Source organism: Lithobates pipiens, unplaced genomic scaffold (genome assembly GCF_037356315.1).
Source record: "Lithobates pipiens isolate NorthernLeopardFrog02 unplaced genomic scaffold, aLitPip1_a1.2 Scaffold_27, whole genome shotgun sequence".
In the NCBI taxonomy this organism is placed as follows: Eukaryota; Metazoa; Chordata; class Amphibia; order Anura; family Ranidae; genus Lithobates; species Lithobates pipiens.
This window is the reverse complement of record NW_027507788.1, coordinates 144,536,534-144,548,642: the sequence shown is the minus strand read 5'-3', so window position 1 is coordinate 144,548,642 and position 12,109 is coordinate 144,536,534. Positions and strand designations below refer to the sequence as shown.

The 12,109-nt window shown below is 40.4% G+C and overlaps 1 protein-coding gene across 2 annotated transcripts in view; it reads right to left on the bottom strand.

Annotated features, from left to right (window-relative positions):
* Positions 1-12,109, bottom strand: part of PUSL1 (pseudouridine synthase like 1) — a 127,677-nt gene that overhangs the window by 27,243 nt on the left and 88,325 nt on the right. Inside the window, exons 4-5 of one of the 2 annotated variants that reach the window (XM_077457606.1) lie at positions 9,538-9,684; positions 5,775-5,948 (exon numbers count right to left, since the gene is read on the bottom strand). In XM_077457606.1, the coding sequence (XP_077313732.1) occupies positions 5,775-5,948; positions 9,538-9,684 (321 nt within the window). The remainder of the gene's footprint in view (positions 1-5,774; positions 5,949-9,537; positions 9,685-12,109) is intronic. The other variant, XM_077457607.1, reaches the window with a different exon arrangement.

Below are 12,109 nucleotides of genomic sequence, written 5' to 3'. Positions count from 1 at the left end.
AATGACTGACCAGATAGATTCCAGGCAGAATTTTTGCAGTCAAATGTAGAAATTGAAGGCCTTCAGATCCAGAATGGGGTGGCTACCTCCATTTGCTTTGGCCGAGTGAACAGGTTTGAGTAGAAAGCCCAAAACCTTCCAGAACAAAGTTTTGGCAGGGCTGCATGGAGATCTGCTACTCTCTGCAGGGATGTTAGCAGGCTTAACAACATGAAGCAGGGTGGAGGTAGTGTTTGATATATAAATTTGTAACCCTTGACCACTACATGTTCATCACACATGCGTCTGAAATACTTTCGCAACAGGTGGTAGCAAATGCAAATAAATGTCCCCCCACTTTGAGAACTGGGAGCATCACTTTGTCTTAAATCGTACAAAACAGGACATAGTCAACTTATTCATACACCTACACCATGAGTTGTTATCTCATACCTTCAGGTGACTGGACACTGGCAAACTTTTGAAAGCACGCTGGGGACAGCTGGTAATGTTTGTTTAGGCATTGGATCCTTCATTGGGCACTCATCTTGGCACTTGGTGTAACACTCTGAATTAGCCGCTGGGTGCTATACAGGGCCATGGTCCATCACAATGGAACTCAATCCTGAAGACTTCTTCAGAGGTATGCCCACCATAAGAGGTGGCGCCTGGACTTTAGATATAGTGCAGCATTCTGAACAGGTAATGTATCTTTGACATTCACTGTGTATAATGGGGTTTTGTGTGGAATGTATTCACCTTACAGTGAAAACTTTTCAAACTTGGCACTTAAACCAAACCACTCAGAGCTCAGTTGCAGGTTGATGACCAGATTTCACATAACATAGCTAGTCACTCTCTTTAATGGCACTCCTGTCTAGAGCCCTTATAAGAAGGTACTCACTTCTTCTCTCCCATTTGCCACAAGAATTAATTGCAGAATGGTCTACACCTGGTTTACCATGTACTCCTACAGGACATGCTTACCCTATCTCCCACACTGTACTCAGCGAATACCCCACAGGGGAGTACTCTCACTTGTAGCTATGGTGCAAACCAGGCAAAAAAAGGATCCAATTCTGAGCAGCAGACAAACATTCGCTCTGCCAAAGGCCCACTGAACACTATCTCAGGCATGCAACAAATGGCCCATTTGACAAATGCAAAATTTTCTGAAAGATTACGGCCTTAAAGCGGAGGTCCACCCTAAAGAGTACCTTCCGCTCATTGGATTCCTCCCCCCCTCCGGCGCCACAATTGGCACCTTTCAGGGGGGAGGGGGGTGCAGGTACCTGTACAGTACAGGTATCTGCACCCACTTCCGGGATAGCTCTCTGCGGAAAGGGGCGTAAGTCCCCCGCTGCCTGCTGGGAAACACACAGATCCCAGAGGCAGCGGGTCCATCCTTATTGCGCAGCGCGACTCGCGCATGCGCAGCAGGGACCCGGGAAATGAAGCCGAAAGGCTCCACTTCCTGATTCCCATACCCAAGATGGCGGCGGCAGCACCCGAGAGACAATCGAGAGATCGGCTTCGGGTGCCGACATCGCGGGCGCGCTGGACAGGTAAGTGTCACTATTTTAAAAGTCAGCAGCTGCAGTATTTGTAGCTGCTGTCATTTAAAAAAAAAAACGCGGACTCCCGCTTTAATGCAACCATTTCTGTCCAGAGTTTAAAAACACACACCTCTTTCACTACTCCTGTTTCTGAACTGGCGTTAGACCCTGATATGCTGGTCCTAGATGATGCAGAGTCAGAGGGAAATGAAGAGGACATGAAAGCAGTGTTGGAGAAAGCTGTAAATTTCTCCTCCCCCGTACTGTCACCATATTTAAAAAGAAGCTTCCCACAACATGCTTGCTAATGTTGAAAAGCTTATTGCCTCTGTACACAAAAGCCTCAAGCTCCGTACACACAATCAGATTTTCTAACGGGAAATGTTGGATGTCAGGCTGTTGGCTGAAAATCCGACTGTGTGTATGCTCCATCGGACAATTGTTGTCGGACTTTCCACCAACAAATGTTGCCTAGCATGTCTTCAAATTTTCTGCCAACAAAAGTGTTGTCGGATTTTCCGATCGTGTGTACACAAGTCCGTCGGACAAAAGTCCAAAGTACAAACACGCAGGCTTGGAAGCAAAGATGAGCCAGAAGCGGTCGGTCTTGTAAACTAGCGTTTGTAATGGAGCATTAACATTCATGGCATGGCAAATTATGAAATCCAAATGCAGCACACAATTCTCTTCTTCTTTAATGGGATAATAATGAAGCTGCTTTTCTGGGGATACTGATGGAGTTATTGCAAACAATTTTTCAAAGGCTTTAATTTTCTAGTGATATCAAGAATAATATTATGTTTTTTGTTTTTCTGTTTTATTATTATTTGTTCGAGTTACCACAACACTATTATCCTGTAGTTTTTAAGAACAAAGATACAACTATGTTGGTGTCCCTTGTCAATTTTACATTGTATTTTTTAAAATCTAACTGCCTACTCCCAAACTGTCATTTGAAGTAAAATACATAGCAAAGTATTATTCTCCACAATTTTTTTATTGTGCATTAAAAATAAAAATAAATTTAGACATGCTATCTGCCAATAGAGCTTAACCAGAAAGTGCATTCTATGCATCCAAAAATATAGAAAATATACCAAGTCAAATCATTATTCAACGAAGTCAAAGCAATAAGTCCAAGGCGAATAATAAATAACGTTATCTCCTCCTATTCTGCAACATGTGCGGTTGACGAACGGCCGTTCAGAAACAAACTGAAAAGCGCTAAATGAAAAACTATGAAAGAAAAGTGCAAATCAACACTCGCCAAACTTCTACGAACATGAAATTAGCAGAAGGAGCTCAAAGGGTGGCGCTAAAGAGCTGAAAAACCACGTAGTACGTCTAGTGCATCCGTAATTGTTGGCCAACATTTGTGTGCCGTGTGTATGCAAGACAAGTTTGAGCCAACACCCTTCGGACAAAATTCACGGTTTTGTTGGCGGAAAGTCCGATTGTGTATACGAGGTATGAGTCTTGTACAGGTAGACTCGCCTCCATCTTCCCACGTACCTATGGGCAACAAACAGTCCTTCAAAGCCTTTCAAATTATTACCTGTTCACGAACAGACAGAATGGGCAGTCTATGACGATTGGGAGACTCTGGAAAGGATTTTAACCCCCCCAAAGTTTTTAATGAACAACAGTTGAGAAAGAATTTACAAAAAATGGCATATCCTTGTGGACAGAAAATTTGAGAATCTCCTAAAAGCTCTCTTCACCCTGACAAGCACAGCCCTGAAACCAGCTCTGGCTTCAATTCAGTATGCCCAACCACATCAAGCTAGAGCAGGACAATGAACCACCAACATGACCAATCTTTCAGGATCGCGCAATTGTAGAGTAAATACAGTTTCTTCCATTTGCTCCCCTTTTGTGTGTAAATACCCTATAACAGGTCATGACACAAACTTCCAGAATGGCTGTTATCTCTGTTCATATGCACAGGATTTTCTGGCTAAAAGCTTGGACAGCTGAACTTCTCTGCAAAAGATACCTCATGTGTATGCGTTTTTAAAGGAAGATGCCTATTTAATAAGGCACTTGACTAATTCCTCTTTAGGTGTTCCTACCTACTCTAAATGCAGAGCACCTTCACGTTCCTCCCAGGCTTCAACTTCAAAATCTTTAAAGGCCCAAGGCCTGCCCCAAAAGGCCACCAAGCCCTCTCCAAAGTCTTCTTCACAATGAAGGGGCTCCCTCACTCTTGGGGGGCAGGGGGAATGTACATCTCTACATCTCCTTCCTTCTAATGGTGCTGGTTTCAGCAGAAAGTTTCTTGCACCACCACTCTGTACTTGGGTATTTTTTTACCCATGTTATTGGGCCAGTTGGCGCAGTTCCGTTGCTTAGTTGTTGGCTATCCTTATATTTATTGCTTTGGGACGTAACATGGTATATGAATACGTTGTTTGTGTTCTGTACTGTACGATTGAGATAAGAGGAATGGACTTACCTGTAAATTGAATATCTTGGAGTACAGTATAAAAACGGAGGACTCATGCAGTAGAGTTGGTTTATAGGGGAGATGTCCTCAAAAGCTTGCTAGTGCCCAATCACCTGAAGGCACAAGCCAATAACCCATGGTGTATGAATAAGTTGTCTGCGTCCTGTACTTTGCTCCAAGATATAGAATATACGGGCAAGTCAAAACACCTGTTAATGCCAAGAGAACTTGGTCATGGGCTTGGAGGTATGTTGTACTGTCTGAGATCTGTTGTACAGTACTGTGATCCGTTGTGTCCACCAGACCTGGTTGCTTTAAACTGTCCTGGTATTTTAAAGCCTCAAGAAATGAGACAGTCTGTCAGTACATCAGGCCTGATCAATTTTCAAATATATATACCAAAGTTTGAAGACTATAACTTTTAACTTTTTAACTTTCAAGCAGACAAAATAATATACACTGATTTAAGTTATTTTTCACCAAACAAATGCAGCAGACTACATTTTGGCCTAAATTCATGAAGAAAGATTATTTATTTGCAAAATGTTCTAACGGCAACTTAGAAAAACTTTTTTTTCAAAATCCTTGGAATTTTATATTATATAGCAAAAAATGAAAAAAAAAAAAAAACAGTAATGTTTAAATACCACCAAAAGAAAGCTCTATTTGTGTGGGAAAAAAAAATGAATTTCATTTGTGTATAGTGTTGCATGACCGAGCAATTGCCAGTTACATTTGCACAGTGCCGCAGAGAAAAAAACGCCCTGGTCACGAAGGGGGTAAAACCTTGTGGAGGTCAAGTGGATAAAGCACCTATACTCATACAGCAGCCTCCACCTGTTACTGTGGAATACTATATTGTCACCATTACAATAGCTTTTTGTAGTTCTGTACTAGATTCAATAGAGGTCACTGTTTGGACATGATCACATCACCACACCCCACCCCTCAGTCACTTTCTTTTCACTGTTAGCTAATCCCTCTTATAATCAATTCAACCAACGAATAAACTAGGCCATGTTATGTATAACTAATTTAATAAATTTTTCTATAATATGAATCCATTAATGATCAAGTAACAATAAGCCTACAGCTGCCAAGCACTTCTATATACTCCCTTCAACATTATTTAATGACGACTTACAAAAAGTTTTTGCATGTCCATCTGCACGTGTTTTACCACCCCATCCTCCTCTCTGGGTGCCAGAACGTGGCCCCCTGCAAGCTCGGTGGACTATGCACCCACCCAGGGGACGCAGGGGGGACATCCGACAGCAATAGGATCACTGGACAGCTACAATCCTGCAATGCTGGTTGGTGCGATACATCCTCATGTCTTCATCCACCCATTGGTAACTATACCTCTATATGTATGGAGATATCATTTTGCTCAATTTGAAATGTTATACCTATATATATTTTTTATATTGTCCAAAGTCTTTAATTAGATATTTATACATTTTCCTAGAATATAAATCCCCCTGAAGAGACGGGAAATCGCAAGGGTTAAAATGCATCGGGGTTTTTCATGTGGATACATATGTTACAAATACAATTGGCAAACTATGCTTGTACATAGAGTGATTTTTGCTATGAGTGATGTTCCATGTTTGTTTTTGTGTCACACTACCTATATGGATGATTTATCATTGTTCATTTGAAATTATTATTATTGTCTGTTAAATAAATAATTTTTTTTTTACATCAACCATTTTTATATAAATTCTCTGCTGCTAAAAAAAACCCTGGGGAAACTTCCTGTGTTTTTTTTAAGAACCAATAAGTTGCCTTACCTGTTCTGGCTGTCAAATGGAAGGAGGCTTGAAGAAGCAGTAAAATCTGCCTGCTCTAATGTCTTGATAGGCGATTTGAAAGGAGTCTCAGAGTTTATGGATCTGAAGGCACTGAAATCATGAGTTCCAAGCAGAATCTGAGCAGCTTCATGAATCTTCTCTATGTCAAGGCTACTACGGAAAAAAGTGACATTGATAAAGAACGTGAACCTGAGACTGAGAAGAGGTCCTATTAGCATTTAGAAAACCAGTCATGTACCATACTGTAAACTAACCAAAATGTTACAGATGTCAAATAGCCCTTTTATTGCAGAACTGAACTTGAAAAAACAAATGAGCAGGTAGTATTCCGGCACTCTACATGTTTCGCAGCTACAGCTGCTTCTTCAGATGGAATAGGAATTTATTAAACATCTAGAATGGAGCAGAACATACATAACAACATACAGATAAATAACTGCAAACTGACAAATAAAAAATGATGTAGACAGATATGAAAATACCAGTGCAATCTCAATGATGGCCTGTAGAGGGCTAAGCAAAGTCCAGAGAACACCTAAATAGAGGGTCCAATCACAGGGGCCAAATTCTCCCCCCGGACCAGACGTGAAAGCCAATAGGTACCAGAGAGCACATTAGGGTTTATGCTGTGGCTAACTATGTCAGTAATCTACAGAGTAGAATAAAATAATAATAAAAACTTAAGGCCATGTTAGATATTTTATTCTTATGCAAAGCACTATTACCAAAGAGTGTGTACCAACCCTTAAAACAAAGAAGATAAAAATTCTCAAGATAGCCACTTATAAAGGGTATTTTACCATAGGGTCTAAAAGACCCCAAAATGGTTATGGTTAAAATGAAGATAATGTCCTCTGCATATGCACAGTTGAGAGAACGGGCCTGGTGACATAAATGGCTTTTTCCAGCATGTGAGAGTGCTGGGCTGAAGGCATTTAAGAAAGCCTATCATTTGCTTATCATATTGCCAGAGATGATGTTAGTAAGGCGACATCTTAACAATGTTGTACATTGAATGCTGTGAGCTTTTCATTGGACTTTTTAGTATCTAGGCTCTTCTTGGGGAATATTTACTACATCAAACCTTGATATTACTGCACATTAGTGTAAAGCCTTATGTTTAAAGTATATGTAAACCCTCACCGTGTAAAACAACCCATAGAGTTTAAAATAGAAATTAACGGCAAAAACATTATAAATAAAAAAAATTTCCCCTCTTTTATAAGCGATCACATATCCTCTAAGCTCCTTATGTAGCTGAGAACAGAGAGCTGGGGGATAAGAAACAGCAGCACACTGAACTTCTCAGTGAATGGCTGTGTGTGGGGGGGGGAGGGCTGTAAGCAGAAATCTGATCATTGGAAGAGGGCAGACTGTGTTCCCAGCATAGCTAGAGAACTGACCACAGTGTGCTCTCCTGCCTAGTGTAGTCAGTTTGTATTAGGAAAGCATAGGAAAGCAGAGGGTCTGGCAGGAACACCAGGGATTTTACACAAAGGAAGCAATACAAAGAGAACAGTATACTTTATCATATAAGTACATGTTACAGAAGGCATATATCATGAACATGAAATGTTGGGTTTACATACTCTAACTTCTTTACAGACTCTACCAGGGCATGACATTTAGCTTCACTGTATCCATAACCATTTTGGGGTCTTTTAGGCCCTGTAGGAAAATACCCTTCTTTATGAAATGATTATCTCCACTTAAGTGGCGTGTGACGTCTCCGGACCCGATCTCTCAACCGCGCGTGCGCAGAGGATATTTGGATTCATTCTACTCAAACATTTTATGGTCTTTTAGGCCCTGTGGGAAAATATCCTTCTTAAGTGGCTACCTTGGGAATTTCTACCTTATATGTTTTCAGGGTAGGTACCCTCTTTGGTTATGGTGCTTTGCCTTAATGTGTTTTTATTATTCTTTTATACTACTCTGTAGATCACTGGCATAGTTATCCATAGCATCAAGTGCCCTCCTGTAACTACTGACTCCCATGTCAACCCCTGGGGAAGAATTTGGCCCCTGTGAACAGACCCCCTATCTAGGTGCCTGTTCTCTGGACTTAAATAAACCTCAGCAGGCCAGCCTCAAGATTGTACTTGTATTTTTACATCTGTCTACATAATGATTTGTTAGTACGTAGTAATTTAAGTGTATGTTGTAATTTATGTTCTGCTGAAATCTAGATGTTTAATAAGATCCTGTTACTCCTAAAGAAGCAGGTATAGCAGTGAAAGGGCATGCTGCGGATATGTTCCCCTACATTTCTTGAATAAAGGTTCTTCTCTTATCAAATGCATGTCATTTGGGACTATGTAGCGTCTTAAATGGGGGATGTCTGTAGCAACAATGAAGCAACCAGAGACATCATGGCCATTGCAGCACTGATGTCTGCCACAATGTGCAAATGTTGAAGCCCTGGAGTTCCATTTTGATACGATTGGCAAAAAAGGGATCAGACAGAGCAAAAGTAACAGAAAATGCCCCAGGAAATACACTCCCAATGACCTTGTATGGTGCCATCTGGCTATAGAAGATTAAGCAGAACGTGAGAAACTGGGATACCTTTCTGATATAGCATAGTGGCAGTGTTTGCTAACTAGGGGTGGGAGCTCAGTGACTGGTTTCATTGGTGCCTGGGATTCAGCTGCAAGAGTAATGGTAATATGCACAAAGCCTATGTGTTGGATAGGGTGGAGAGGGGTTAGAACACCTGCCAGGTGATTATTACTGTCTGTGCCCCTGTTATGGAAATGAACACTCTCTATTTGTCCTGTTTACTGTGATCACCAAAAATGAAAGCGTAAGAGAATCCAAAATTTTGGGCTGTCACCAGAACAGGAATTGAGGGCATTTTTTCCAATTGGGACACTTAATTTTGGTAACAACCATTATTTTTCTCACATTGGAGGAATTTCCTCTCACTTCCAGTTTTAAATATGGGACAGGAAGTGAAGGGATCTCTCTCCAATGGGACAAAGACAGCAGAAAAACAAAAAACAGAAAAATTACAGGGGTCATAACCTTTTCTTACTACTATCCAAAATGAGGGGGTGTTGTGCTTGCACAAGGGTTAACTTCTTGTTTGGAATAGGGGAGAGTAAAGGCATTTTACTTACCCAATCCTCAGCTCCCCCTCTACATCTAAACAAGTAGTCAATCTAGCAGGGAGAATTTTTAAGTTTCCTGGAGTTCAGCAAAAAAAAAAAAAAAAAAATTCTATCCTGTAGCATCATGCAGAGGAAACAACATATTTATCTTTCTGACAAGGCAAATCTTAATTTTCTTCCACAGTTACTGACATTGCTGCTATCTGACATGTTTACATGTCTGATAATGTGTCCCCCACTGGGCACTGTGGTAAGTCTTGCCAGCCGCTACATCACTACAATGCACAGCAGTGACGTAGCAGATGGTGAAAGAAACTACAGTGCCCAGCACGGAACATGCTATCAGAAACAAACTCCAGCAGGGTCAAGTGGCAACATCACCAGAAACTCTGGAACAATGTAAAGATTTGGCTCACTGCTTGCAGGACAGTAAGTATGCAGCTTCTTTTTTCGAAGGATTCCACAGGCTGAACTTTCGTATACAAGTGACAGTGTTGCTTTAAATAACAAGCAATCAAATTTCAATAGGCAATGGAAAAATGACATGTGGAAAATGATTTTTGGATCCTCTGGGTTAGCTGTGTTCATTGTCTTTCAGGACCATACTGATAATTTATTGCTGGTCTTACCTCTTACTTGCAGCCCAGCACATATTCCTCTCGAACACTGGTAAATTTTGGTGCCCATATCCGGTGACTAGTCGGTACACATACGTGCGGGATAGTGCATTATACCGTGCATGGAAGTCATTACTTACACGGATGGCCTTTAGAACACTGAGTGCAAAAAAAAAAAAAAAACGTACAAAAAATAGGAAACTTGTTAAATAATATTTAAAACAACAGATGAACACATGACAGATTGATAGGCCCATGTATAAATGGTGACTCCGCCCAAAAAATGTATTTCTGGTGGATACAATGTGTTGAATGCAGGGTTGATAAAAATCTATGATTTTTTATGTATTTTTTACTAAAATAAAATAAAAGTCGGTTTTATTTTATTTAAATCAAATTTGTTTGATTTAAATCCGTTTTTTTAATTTAAATCTAATTTTTGATTTTTATCAAAATTTATTTTAATAAAATGCTTTTGGAGTAAAAATCGAATCTAAAAATAGTTTTCTGTTTAAGATACAGTATTTATCGGCGTATAACGCGCACCCCAAGTTTAGGAGGGAATTTTAAAGAAAAAAAACTTTTAGGAGGGAAGTTTAAGGAAAAAAAAAAAACTTACATTTAAATGCCCATCAATACAGCCTTGTCAGTGTCATTAGCAGCCTTCCATTGCAGCCTTGCATGTCATTTGCAGCCTTCCCAGTCATTTGCAGCCTTGTCAGTTTCTTTTGCAGGCTTTCCGTTTAAAAATGGTGCCGCCGAGATACAGAGCGGATGTCCTGTGTATCTCGGCGGCGCTAGGTAGCGCTCGGCCGTTCTTGGCCATTTTCGGCCGCACTTGGCTATTTTCGGCTGCTTTCGCCGAAAATAGCCGAGAGAGGCCAAAAATAGCTGAAAGCTGCCGAGACCGCCAGAAAAGGCAGAAGAGCTCGCAATCGGGGGGGGGGGGGGGGCGGTGTATAACACGCACCCACGATTTCTCCTGATTTTAAGGGGAAAAAAGTGCGTGTTATATGCTGATGAATACGGTAATTACTTTTATTCAGCATGAAATGGAGGTTACTTGTGTGGGTGGCATGAGGCTGTATAGTCTGCAATATTTATATTTTTGGTAAACGCATTCAATGAACCCAAGTTCTGCAAGCTAAGATAACATGCACTGCATTGATGCATCCACACAATGTCACAGTAACCGTGAGATAAAACAAAGTTCAGGAATATTCCTTTATCCCATTGTTTTAAAAATCTATGTACACTACAAACTGAATAAATCAGTTCTGATATCGCTGTTTTACTAAGCTGACAGCTTATTATTCTAAATAGATAACACCCATTTGTTTGCAAATATTAAAGATTCTAACTACCATCAAGAACAAGTCCTTACATTTAAAGAGCATCTGTCATTTCAGATCCATCATAGCAGAGCCCGTTAGTGGGCATCCACTCACCTGCTGCTGCCACGTCCCTCACCTTGTTGTGTCTCTGCCGCATCACTAGCCATCCAATTAAAGTGATTCGGACGGTCTGTGAGTCAACAGCGGGTCACAGTAAGAGACGCTATGGGACACAGATGACAGTTGCTCTTTAAAAAATCTGATTTAAATCAAGTTGATTTAAATCAAGCCTTTTTACTAGTGATTCAAATCAAGTTCACCCTGGTTGAATGTACTATATATTTCTAATATCATGAGTTGGAGCGTACTCCAACAGATACAGCTCTAACTGCCCAGCTGAACAGATTTGTTCCCACTGGATGCAATTTTTTTCCATTTTATAAAATGTATCAAAAAAAAAAAAAAAAAACTGGACTACCCAGCTTTAGGCCAAGAGGAGGGATTGAATAGAGGGACCTGGGATTAGAAGAGGAAATGGTGCAGGAATCCATGTGATTTAGTCCGTGATTCAGTCTTAAACTGAAATGACACTTTTGAGGGAACTGACTCTGTATATAGAGCACAAGGTAAGTGTGCAGTGTAATGCCTTGTACACATGGTCAGAAAATGTGCAATTGGATCGAGTTGTCGGAAAATCTGATCGTGTGTAGGCTCCATTGGACTTTTTCCTTTGGAATTTCCGACACACAAAGTTTGAGAGCAGGATCTTAAATGTTCCGACAACAAAAGCTGTTTAAATTCCAATCCTGTGTAGAGAATTCCGACAGAAAAAGTGCCACGCATGCTTAGAATAAATTAAGAGACCACAGCTATTGGCTACTGGCCCGTTTATAGTCCTGACGTACGTGTTGTACGTCACCTCGTTAAGAATGATCGGATTTTCCGAAAACTTTGTCCGACCATGTGTATGCAAGACAAGTTAGGCACAAAATCCGTCGGGAAAAAAAAATGATGGATTTTGTTGTCGGAATGTCGGACCGTGTGTACAAGGCATATGAAAAGTAATTTCTGGCAGGTAAGAGCTGCAAACATAAGTCTTACACTGTATTAAAATAAGTAACAGCATACATTATAGTATTTACTAGTACTAAAGTGCAGTGTCTTGAAAAAGTATTCATATTTCAACATTTTGTCATGTTGCAACCAGAAATGTAAATGTATTTTATTGGGATTTTATGTGATAGACCAAC